This window comes from Dermacentor andersoni, chromosome 7 (genome assembly GCF_023375885.2).
Source record: "Dermacentor andersoni chromosome 7, qqDerAnde1_hic_scaffold, whole genome shotgun sequence".
NCBI classification, from domain to species: Eukaryota; Metazoa; Arthropoda; class Arachnida; order Ixodida; family Ixodidae; genus Dermacentor; species Dermacentor andersoni.
The window spans coordinates 163051196-163063900 of NC_092820.1; the positions used below are offsets into that span (position 1 = coordinate 163051196).

General features: G+C 43.2%; 1 protein-coding gene across 2 annotated transcripts in view; it reads left to right on the plus strand.

Annotated features, from left to right (window-relative positions):
* LOC126533120 (ral GTPase-activating protein subunit alpha-2) overlaps positions 1-12705 on the plus strand; it is an 80514-nt gene that overhangs the window by 13032 nt on the left and 54777 nt on the right. Inside the window, exons 8-15 of one of the 2 annotated variants that reach the window (XM_050180391.3) lie at positions 1700-1913; positions 3971-4190; positions 7306-7455; positions 7799-7876; positions 8245-8394; positions 8970-9043; positions 10602-10713; positions 12067-12189. In XM_050180391.3, the coding sequence (XP_050036348.1) occupies positions 1700-1913; positions 3971-4190; positions 7306-7455; positions 7799-7876; positions 8245-8394; positions 8970-9043; positions 10602-10713; positions 12067-12189 (1121 nt within the window). The remainder of the gene's footprint in view (positions 1-1699; positions 1914-3970; positions 4191-7305; positions 7456-7798; positions 7877-8244; positions 8395-8969; positions 9044-10601; positions 10714-12066; positions 12190-12705) is intronic. The other variant, XM_055071849.2, reaches the window with a different exon arrangement.

Below are 12705 nucleotides of genomic sequence, written 5' to 3' on the forward strand. Positions count from 1 at the left end.
ACAGCTAAGTACAATACAGTAGATAGCTGCAATAACAGCTGTGACATCTCTGGTTAAACTTTGCAATACAAGATGGGCACAACGAATGAAGCCACTCAGGTAAACGGCTCCACTAGCCTGATATTCCGTGAAAGCTATTACGTATATAGTCGACTTCCGTCAATTCGACATTTCCGTTCATTTGATCCCGATCGGAGGTCCCGGCCGACGCCTATGCATTTCTATAGGCCCAAATTTTTATTATTTCGATCCTAAAATTGGCCTTCGCTGGATAATACGAATTTGACCAGCCGGGACGCACGCGCCTGACCGCTATAGTGACCCCAATGGCAACCCCTTTAATGGTGGCGTCTATCTCGGTGGAGCTTAGGGAACAGTGAATGCATTGGACATACGTCATTTCCCAACAAAAACGCCTATTTTCGACCTGCCTTTGGAAGATTTTCAAGGAATAAACGTAGTTGGCAACGTCTGATTACAGTATATATCCGATTTTAACACGCGCCTTTTTCCAAGGAAATTTGACCTAAAATTGCCTGCATGGCTCAATTGCACAAAAAAACCAAAACCGCCTTCGCGGCGTTCGTATGCTTCACCGCATAACGTTTTTATATTGCGGCATAGCTAACTTTGAAAAACCGTGAGGCGAAGCTGGCTTTAGGGAACCAGTCGCCATTGTGCAACACATCCATTCCTTGCTATAAATTTGGGAGCACATAAAATTTCTATGTTGTCTAGGAGCTTTAATGCCATTTCTGCGTTAGTTTTCTACTTTGGACACATAGAAAGTGGGCACACGTTTAATTCAGGGGCATGTAGAATCGGGCAAACACTGGCAAATTAATCAGCAGTGTGTTTTGGCGTTTTTGCTGCAACTTGTTTAATTCGACCCGCCGGAGAATTCGATCAGTTTCCTTGGCCCCGTCATGGTCGAATTAACTGAAGTCGTCTATATAAGGAAAAGATAACGCTCTCTCTCTGATGCCCCTTCAGTCTGGCTTTCCCAGTACAGCTTTGTGGGCTGCACCCTCTACACCTGCACCCTCTCCTCTGTTGCATTTTCACCTTTTGTTTTTTGTTTTTTTCTGTTTTCTTGCCCTGCACACTGCACGTGTGACTTGCTCGTGCAACCACGACCTTGTGCCCACCCTCGCCCCAACGTCGACACTGCCCTTACCTTTGGCCCCTGTGCACTGCCCCACTGAAATGGATGTGCACTGCTGCACTGGAATGGCTGTACCCTGCAACTTCTTTCACTGCACACATTGGTTTCTGCCACTTCACACGAATGCCGGTGCTGTGAACTTGCCACATATCCTGTTTTGTGTTACTGCACACCTGTTTCCATTGTTGCACACGAACATCCATGTATGTTGTGTGTTTCACACCAACCATGTGCATCACTGTACTTGAATGTCCTGCAACTTGTCTTGTGGCAAATCTTGCCTTTACAACAAATTAATGTCCCTGTTGAACTTTGCCGTGTGTTTAATGCCACTGTGTATAAAACGTTATTTTGTGATCTTATGTGCGTGCCTTCTTCCTCCCTGTTGCGTTCTGTTCACATCACTGCACCTGAATGTACACAACTGCACATGAATGTGAATTGTGTGTGCTCTTCCTGCCAACGGATGCACGTGGACTTTGCGCTCCTCCACTTGAACACCTGCATTGCGCGTGTGCGTCAGCGCTTTCTCAGTGTCTGAAGGTTATCACTGGGTGTGCACTTCTCTAGAGCTGCCTTCGCTCCGCAAGGACAAGAAGCTTGCTGCTGCCGATGCCAATGCTGCCGCAGTTGCACCACAGTGCCGCAGCGTTGTGGTGCAGTGGGTGGTCAGCCACACACAACCGGCAAAGCTACGGAAGGAGGAGGTTGCTGCAGCCAGCAGGTCAAGTGACCTGCACCAAGCAAGGTATTGGTGCAACATAATGCAGAATGTGATAGGCTGTGTGTGGTAGTGTCCAATAGAGCTGGTAAACTGCTCACTTTTCATCCTAAATATAGACTCAGCTGAGGAAGTTGAAATAATTCAAGACTCATACTTGGAAGGCAGTGCTGTGGAAGCTATGCGAGTAATGCAGTCATAGAAGTCTTGCTCCTTGCATTTCACAGTGCAGTTATTTGTTTATCTGCAACATCTTCTAAGGAATAACTACTTCGTATATTACAACTGCAGCTTGCCATAAGGTTTGTAGAGATAGGTTCGTGCAAGGCTTACCCTATGAGTGACAGTCGGGAATGGTCTCCGCCACTTCACAGCTCACAAAGGACGCTACAGCTGTGTTCGTCAACTTCCTGGTATGATGCAGAGAAGGCGCCATGTTCAAATCACCAACAGATACTGGTTGATTAACCCACGATACACCGCAGTGTGACTGTCATGGCTGAGGTTAACTGCAAGACCAATTAAGTGTGTGTGCCCATTGTACTGGGCTGACCAGGTCTGCCAAGCCCGAGAACTCGCGGGAGTAAAGGTCCCTCGTAACCAACTCATAGTTGGCCAGTGGAACATCTGCCACAACGAGGAAGCGCTCAGCAGTTTTTAGTTTGGTGGAAGGCGCACCTAGGACAATCATGAGGAGGCCAATCAGGGTACGTCTCAGTGACGTGTTCGTCTGTGACTGGACTCCGGAAGGAGGGAGCAGACAGGTTTGCGCTGGAAAGTAGCTCCGACATGCCAGCCATATCCACCATGTTGCTGCTTGGCCAGTGCTTCCTGGAGATCAAGTTTTACAGATTGCCATTATCACACTTAGAGTTACATTAAAGCAAAGCACTTAATCAGATTAAGTAGATAAACTGTTCTTTGAAAACCCTTGTCGTTAATTTTGAAATAATAGGTTGAATATTGGAAGAGAAAATGAAGGTCAGTCTAAATTTTCGAATTTCGCGCCGAATACCCAACGCTGGTAGGTCACTGTGACGCCATGGACTTCAAATTATTTTTTCATATTTAGGCTGCGTTGGCTTGGCAAAAGTTCCTGAAACTCATCATGTTCAATCTTTGGCTCCCTTACAGCACAGTGTAGTCTATCTTCGCTGCTAAAGAATGAACTAGGCCCTAGAAGACGCTGTCCAAATCCATGACGTTGCAACGAGTTGGTGCGGGAACTTCATGGAGGCGTGGCCACACGTCTTTTGTTATTGTGCTTTTTCTGGTTTATCAAGCGTCTTATTATAGTAAGAGTGGTGTTTTTGATGTTGTAGAATGGTAATTTACGAATACAGAAGTAATTTTTTTGGTGTCCTTTTCAGCAGGAGATGATGAAGCAGGGAAGGCATCTCAATTGCGAGAGGTTACGTCAAATTACGTACTTATACACCTCGGTGCTTCTAGTACGTAGCATATTGTCTTAGTCATGAGTGCAAATGACATGCTGTGGTCACTGCTCACAAAAGCTTTTCACAAAACTTTTTCAACGGTAAACAGGTTCAGGTCTGTGATGCCTTCCATGTAATATTTACATCATATTTTGTGACATAAAGGTATGATACTTAATATTACATTGAATTAGATGGCACATTTATGCACCTTTAATTTATACGTGTGAAACACTTTTGTGTCTTGGTGAATGCGAGCTGTGTAAGAAGTCTCTTTAGGATTTGCAGTACTGCCTGCTATGTATGAAGCAGAATATTTATTGTGAAGGGTGTACAACAGCCATGCTTTAATATGTAGCCGTAAATAGAACTTCAGCTAAGCTGAACTTCTGATAGTATGCTGAGAATATTTTAAAGGTCCCTAAAGTCCACCCTAAGTAAAGTCTGATGTGTATTCATGATTGAGTTATTGGAAAGAAGTGGCACTGAAACTCTGTTATCATGGTGCCTTTGGTTTTAGCACATGATGCATACTTAAAATTCAGCTTGCTGGTCATTCTGAGTATTTCGCAATCACTTCAGACTAGAGACCTACACATTATTTGCAGCCCATGATGCATTGTTTTGCTGACTGCTTACTGTGCCCAGAAAGCAAGACCATAATGAGCCTGGTTTGGAGAAGACATCTGCACCATCTGGTAGTTCCGGCAGCACGCCACAGAGCGCCCACGAAAGCCACTCGGTCTCCTCTGGGTCATCCTCAGCACCATCACTGACGATTGGCAGTCTCACAGAGCGAGACTCTGAAAGTCAACTTCAGCAGACACAGCAGTCACCACCAGAAAGTGGCCACCGAAGTCTGCGGCAGGTGGGAATTTTTCCTTCAGACTTGTGGGGTCTCAAGTGCGCTTGATGACAAAGGACATGGCACACAGTAGTTCAAACGCATAAAAAAGGCATATATTGCCCTGTCTGTGCAAGTTAGTTACTTGATGCTACATGCAAGGACAATAGTCCACAGTGAGGAATTGAGAAAGTTTGGCTCGTCGTACAAGGATACCGAGCCAATATTCGATCGTGCTGGATACCAAAGTTCATGGATGCAGTCCTGCAAACTAAGCGTGTTTGAGTGATGGTGTTCGCCCATGCCAGTGCTGTGTTCTGAAGCCAAATTAGACCCTCGCAGAACGGTTCCCCGAGGAGCCATTCCACAGCCAAAAAGGAAAAAAATGGCGCTAACATCGGAAAACTCGCGCAAGATTTCTTCATAGCTGCAACACAAAATTTCACCCTTGTGTGTGTCATGCAGGGAAGTTGAATGTCTGGGGACGTGAGATTTTTGTGCGCCCCTACAAACAGTACTTGCTGCATAGCTCGGTTGGCACATTCGTTAATCAAGCAAGATGCTTAATGAAACAGCTGACCAGCTGAGAGGTTGAACTGCTTTTGATTACAGAAGCTGTTATTGCAGTGCTGCAAACTCGGGTATACAGAAAATTCTAATGAACTGAATGTTCTTTTGAATTCACTGATATTAAAATGCATTCAAAACACACTACACCAAGCAGAATTTTCAAGTTTGTATACAATATACAGTTAAACCTCAGTATCACGAAATTGGGAAAATTTGCAATTTGCTTCGTTATATAGAAACTTTGTTATATTGAAATTCCACCTTTTATGCAAATAAGGACAGTCACCAGTGGATTTTTCTTGCATGGAAGGGGCTGAAAAATTTTTAAAATATTTGGGCACTCGGGAAAAGCAGATTCGAACAATAAAAAAAATAATTGTATTAAATTTGAGAGTCGGGGACAAAAGATACGGTTTCATGCCATGTCGACGATATCTTCACATCAACAGTACGAAGCAAAGCCAGCCATGTTTGCGTGTCCACTCCACCTCGTGGTTGATAGTGTTGCCCACAGTGAGACGACACTGTAATGAAAAGTGCTGGCAGTGGGGAGTGGATTCTTCATCTGCCTCTCACTTAAATACGTCCGTAAAACTCAAGATTACACAACTTTTAGTACTAATTAATGCGCAGTAAGACAGCACACATAATTCCACGCCATCTTGGCTTGCCCAGCCTTTGCACATGTGGCAGATTGCCTCTAAAACAGGGCGCGCGGATTGCGTACGCACTCAGCTGCATTGACAGCCATGCACAGCCATGGCCGCACTATAGAAGGAGATGTACGCTAATGTTGGACCATCTGTGTATGTGGAAGCTTCCATTTATTGTCTCCATATTCCTCCTCAGTCGCAGTGAAAGTTTGTTGTATTGAAATCATGTATAAACATACTTTCTTTTATTGAGGTTTTAAACATATAGTGTTCTATAGACAAGAAGTTATAAAAAGCTAAGTACAGTCGAGCCCAACCCACTTATAACAATATTCAAGTACCATGAAAATTCCATTGTTATAACCGATAATTGTTATAACAGGGTTGCATGAAAAAAACCCATCAAAATGGGGGATGGTGTAGCTGTTCCAAGAAGTCCATAGTGGTGGGGAAGCCAGTTCTCCTCCCTGCCACCTTCCTCCATCTGGCTTCTGATTGTGTTGACTTGTTTAACTGTTTAACTCTGATTCCTGTACGCTCCAATCACGTGTTGCTAAGCCGCGGCTGTCGGTGTTCAAGAATGGCACTGCTATAACAACTGCAAAGAAGGTTCATGGGCGGCAGATGACATACGATCTCTGCCGAGGCATCGCTTTGGTAGCCCCAAAATGCACTTTTTAAAAAATGCAAAAAGGTTGCCACTGCAGCATCTCAGCTTGAAGAAATTCAGAAGAAACGCTGGAGCGAGATCGCCACAAGCATCTCGCCACGTACTTCCCACTGGCTTGCACGAGACAGCCGCATGTCAGTCAGCCTTGCTTCCTTTACATGAAGCTTGCCAACATCTTTCTCCAAGGCTTCCAGGTGCTCCACATAATGAAGCAAAAGATCCCTCATGAAAACAAGCCCATCAGGGAATGAATCATCTACAGGACCTTCCGTGGGGACAATGTTGAGGCAGCCTGCCCTACTGCGTCAGCGCTGCCATCGTGGCCGTCACTGTCGTTATCCGATGGAAAGAAGCACTTTGTTTGCAAATCTATAGCAGTGCACTTCCTTTTCACCGGCAGCGTTGTGCATTGCCGATGATCAGCGGGCGGATCAGCCATCTCTCGTTCTGGCAGCAAATCAAACGAGGCTGAGAAACGTGGCCAGGAACGACTTCGACGCTACGAACAAAGACAAGCACGAGCGACTTAATCTGTTAGCAGAATTGTGCAGAATGAGGGCCATAGAATAAAGAACCAACTGTGAGGGCCGAGCGAGCAATCTGAGAGCAGCGCTGGCAGCGTTGTCAGCGCAGTTGGTGCGGTCCATTCACATTTCGGAGGGTGGTGCAGCGCAGCGCAGGACATAGCCCATTCGTGTTAGGAGGGGTGGAAGGGCAATGGGAGAGATGTGCGCAAGGCTGGCGTGCATCTCTCATGGAGAGAAGCGCGCGGCAGCAGTTGGGGTAGCAGGCGATTGAGCAGCGGCTCGCATTTCACCTTTTATGTTTTTATTTTCAAGGATCTTGCAATCCATTACCTTTTAGCACGGTCACCCAGCAGCCAGACTTCATCGTTATAACAGATAATGTGGCATGGGGACATTGTATTAAGCGGGTTACTTCCCCATAGAAAACGTACAAAAGTTGACGGTGCAACAACTTTTCATTGTTATAACTGATATATTGTCAAAACCACTATCGTTATAAGTGGGTTCGACAGTACTTTATTATATCAATAATTTCGCTATGCTGAAGTTTGTTTTATCGAAGTTTAACTGCAGTGATAAATTGTATGAGTTTGGGTCAGTGTGAGCAAGCTGCACTTGATGTTGCTTCTTTAACTTTAGGATGAAGAAAAAAAAAAGTTATGAACGTTTTCATCCTCTCTAAGCAGCTCACCCTATCGTATTCTTATTTCCTTCTTTAGATTCAAGTGGTCCGGAATGTTCTTTACTCAAAGCATGAAAACGTGAACCTGGTCCACGAGGTCATGCGGCAAGCTTTCCTGGCTCCTTTTTCACAGGCACACACCACTAAAAGTGTCATCTGCACCTACAGGGACTGGATACAGATGGCGGTATGTTCTTTGTGGTTGCCATGGCTCTGGCCTTACCAAATCTGGCTACATCTGAGGTGGCCAAACCATGGTTTGCAAACAGTGTGAGGATCTTCTTGATGCCACATGGCATCTTCTGGCCATATTAATTGTAGCCATGTCATAGCAGAAGAAAATAGACAACAGGAAGAGGTTTTGTTCAGTTAGCACCTCAGTTCAGTCATCCTGCTTGTCTTCTGTTTTCCTTTACACTCAACCTGAGTTGTGCTAAAGACAGACAAGATCATGCCATACCAACTTGCCCAACCTGCCGCCCATCTCATAGAAGGTTGTTGAGACATCTTATGTTCTGATTGCTTCACAGTCCCCAGACATGCCACCTTTTCTGGTCGACCCTGAAGGGAAAGACAGCAAGGAGGAAAGTCGCAGCGAAGTATCAGAGGTATGGGTATTACTCCATTTTGTTCTCAACAAATGTGGTTCTCATGATGTTAACCAAACTTGACGAGCCATGATGAATTCCTAGGTTCGGCACTTCGCACTATAAACCAAATTCCTAATGATGGAACCGGCAGGTCATTTTCTACATTTATCAGCAAATACCAAAAGCTGCAGTGCCTACATATACCTTAACCAAATATCTTCCACATCGCTTAATCAAGCCTATCTGGACATTGTTGCATCTTTTTCTTAGCTTTACCATGAAACTAACTTTGCTGTGCATCCAATTAATTGTGTTCACATAAGACACTAAAAGTGAAAAGCGAAAAAACATTCAATCTGGTGTTACTCTATGCACCTCTTTCTCAGATGAGCCTGAGTGCAAGTGGAACAACTGCTGCAAAGAAGGAGAGTGTCTTTGCTGGAGTTCAGAACATGTACCAAGTGTTCATCACCAATGCTGCAAATGTTTTCCTTCTCGAAGTTGGGCCTGACGAGAAGACATTTCTCGATGAACAGGTTGGCATTTGTTGTTGGTAGCCACTGCTGCATTGTGTAGCCATTTGTGTTTTCAAGCAGTGCGATGAAGAAGGCCGAATGACTTGTGTAAATCAGTCACACAACATACATTGCAAGAGCCCTCTTTGCACATTGTTTCAATACGTTTTCCTTGCTGCTTATGCACACTTCACTGGTTGTGGTTCTTTGATCAGACCAATAAGCACTTATGTGCCATTGAGTCTCGTATAAGCTGAAACAAATAGTCATTAGCGTTACTGATTTATTTAAATATTTTATTTAAATACTTGACTCTGATTTACTGATGAGATCTTGTAGGCATCAGTTCACTGGCAAGACAAATTTCCCCTACGTGTTTGCATGGGGTTGTACTTTCTGTCTGAAATCAGAAGTTAACCTCCAAATTTCTTCTCATTGGGACCACTGCATTTCGCATTGAAAGGCTTTTCCAAGGTTCTGTCATGTCCACGTACTGACAGAAGTTGCTAGGTAGCTTAGTATAGCTAATTCTGTTTCAAAATGTGGGCAGTAAATGAAAAGTTGTCTGAATGTTCTACTCGATGCTCTTCAATCAGGTTGAACTGTGCAAGCGAGTCATGAACATATATCGATACATGGTTATGAAAAGGCACATGGAGAAGGCAACGTGGTAAGTAGTTGAAAATACTTTTATTTTGCATGTTTTACTCCAGTTGTGAAAAAACAAATTGTGACAAGAAGTTATTCTTTACTGTTCTGAAGGATGAATCAGCATAAAGGAAAGCTTTTAAGAATTTTGATGAATTAAAAAAACAAAGGAGGTTTTACAGGTGGTAACTGAGCTTCCATGCTTTTAATGTGAAGTTTTAACCCTTTGAGGGTCGATTTTTTTTATTGCAGATTCCAATTTCTCTGAGGGACCTATTTCGAAAAAAAATTTACCATAATTTTTCTAGGGTGACGGTAAAGTGAGAAAAAAATATATTGCGCTGGTATATATGTACTGTTTGTTCATGAATAACAATAATAAAAAAAGGAAATAAACTTATAAGAATTAAAAATTTGATGCATTGTTATACACATAAGGCTTAGAAAATGTGCATACAAGAATATTTCGCAAGTGTCAAATGTTCCTGCTCTTACACTAATATTTACGTCTATAGCGTAATTGAACTACGTAGGTGAGCGCACTCAAGAAAACTGTGGTTGTGTGGACGTCAAAACAGCAAAATGTGTGACAAACTTCCGCTAATCTTCATCTTATCGCCAACCAGAGGCAGTTAGTTTTTGCGAGTCTCCAAAAAAAGAAAACAAAAGGAAACGCATGCACGGTGGCATCCTTCCTATGCGCAACCCCTGTGAGCACTAAACGAGCGAGAAACAAGCGGTCGCCCTTTGAGCGATTAGTAACAAGATAGCCATCAGTTTTGGGAGTGCAAGTAGCTAAAACTGCCCGCAGAACAAAACCCAAACCGCCGCCCGCTCGCACGTGCGCCAATGCGCGAGCGGTAGTATATAGACGTGTCGGAGCAAACTAGCTCTAAAACAAACCGTGCAACGAAAACCGAGAAAGGGAAGCGCGAGAAAAAAATTCCCTGTATTCCCACATAGTGGCAGCGCATACCAGAAAAGAAAAAGTTAGGAAATTGGCGCGCATTTTAAATGTACAGACTATATGGCATCGACCATTTTGGACTTTTTCGCGGCGCCGTATATTTACGTCATTGACCCTCAAAGGGTTAACAACTGAACTGCAATGGCACTCGTATGTCTTTGAGAGAGCATGGTGCAACTTCGCTGTTATGTATAGTGCACAATTGTGTTTTCAAAGTTTCTTTCTTACGAATTTTTTTTTTATTGGCTTAGGTGTAGTTTGTAGCGAGGTTTTTCACTTTCAGTACCAATTCTTGGACAGATCCTTATTTCATCCTTATGGCCTGTTGTTTCCTTGTGTCTGCTCTTTCTATTAGAAGTCATTCATTTTTCTTCCCCTGGAAAGCATTGTGCCCTCTCTGGGGACAGATGCCAACCTGTTTTTTCTTCTTTACTTTCTTCTTGTCTGTGTTACATATGGCAGCCTTGAATGTGTTAAAAGCATAACAAAGTAATGGAAATGTGGTGAGACTTCAATATAGCGCAATTCTGCATAGCAATGAACGCAAAAGCTTGCATGTTGGGCTAAAGGTGTTCTTCTCGTCGCTCTGTCTGTCTTTGCCTCGTATTGTCAGGGAGCAGCTGTTGGTGGTCCTTCTGCGCGTCACCTCACTTGTGCTCAAGACGACTCCGCCGGCACGCAAGGAAGATGTCTTGGGAGGCAGGCTGGCCCCTGCGCTCTTCCAGGTGAGCTGCCTGCTTATGTAATTAAACCTTAAAAATTAAATTAAATTATGGGGTTTCACATGCAAAAACCACTTTCTGATTATGAGGCACGCCGTAGTAAAGGACTCTGGAAATTTTGACCACCTGGGGTTCTTTAACGTGCACCTAAATCTAAGTACACGGGTGTTTCCCCATTTCGTCCCCATCGAAATGCGGCTGCCATGGCCGGGATTCGATCCCGCGACCTCGTGGTGAGCAGCCTAACACCATAGCCACTGAGCAACCACGGCGGGTACAATCAAAACTTGATATAACAAACAGGAATGTAACAAATAATTGGACATAACCAGGTAAATTTATGATGTTCCTCGTTGATATCAGCAAGTAATGAATATGTGCTTATAACAAATATCAGACATAAGGAAGGTACTTTCGTATTTGATGTTACTTTGTTATAGCAAGGTTTGACTGTAGGAGTGAACAAGGCTCTCCAAATCAGTGTGAATTGTTTGCACCATAAAGTATTTGTGCCTAGTGCTCTGAATGGTTGCCATTACTTGCACGAATATGACAGGAGCATGTTTTTTTCCTGTAGGTTTCAACCTAAAGGTGAACTTTATGCTTTATTCTGAATTGCACTGAAAAGAGAAGTTATTATAATTCTTGTTTATAAGAAAAAAATTCAAGGCCAGTTTGCAGACTTGTCAAAGCCAGAAGTTGACTTGTTGTCTAACTGCTGTAGCCACAACTCTTTTCTAAGACACACAAGAGACTAGTTAATTGACATAGATGTGCTTATATGTCAGCACTTTTCCAAAACGTATGAAGCCTTACATAGTTCACTTCGCATCCTCAATAAAAACATTGGTCTTGGCATCTCATTAAGTACAGTAGGTATTTGTATAATTTCTAACTATGTATCTTTCTTTATTATCGTTTCTATATGTATTGTTTTGAACTACACACCGCACGTGTCACCATCAACCCAATTCACTAACCCCTTACTTTGCTCACACGACACATTCAAATTTTCCTTTTTCCTGCGTACCATTAGAGAGTGGAATTCGCCGACACACTAACTGACAACGCATTGTGATGCTGCATATGTTTCTATTTAGTTGCTTTTACTTGCTGCCTTTGAACCTATGTTATCAATTTCTGTATTTTATCTGCTTGGATCTGTAACATGATCTGCAGTATGTAGTAAATAAAATAATAATAATAACGCTGTCCTTAATGTTGTCTAATGTATCCTTTACATCATCACCTCGGCCACTTAGTGTATGCATTATGGAAAAAAAAAACAAAAAAAAACACCAAGCTTTGTAAAATACTTCATGTGTAAACTTTATTGCATGCTTGCATCTTTTCCAGACCCTGATTGTCACGTGGATCAAAGCGAACCTCCATGCCACCATCTCTCTGGATCTCTGGGATGGTTTTCTCGGGGTATTGTCTTCACTAACACAGTGGGAGGAGTTGATCCACGAATGGGCGGTAAGCTTATCCAAGGGCTACTTACAAAGCAGTATAACGATCCCACATCTTCGCATTACACGTGCAATGCTGTTATGCGTGCGATGCTCTCACGCATAATGCATCGCACGCGTAAGAGCATTGCACGTGTAATGTGAAGACGTGGGATCGTTCCCCACCTGTGGCAAGTTGTTTTTTCATCCACTTTCATTGCCATTAATTTATCATTACTTTAATTCAATTAGTAAGTACAAGTAATTTCCCCTATTTGTCCTTGGTGTGTTTGTTTGTTGGCTTCTTATAATATGATTAATAAAAATCGGGCCCCTTGGTTAACCTCCCTTTCTTCGTGGGGAAAAGTCACTTATTAATTAGTGAGTCCGAAACTACGGACTTTCGATTATTCGGATGTTTGGGTGGTTCCCATTGAGTTTGAATTATCGGTCAGTGACTGAAAATCTAATGTACACCCATTTCTTTAGTGAGGAAAATGGGCAGTGGTTTCACAATGCCGTGTCACAATGGCAGCTAGTTTCT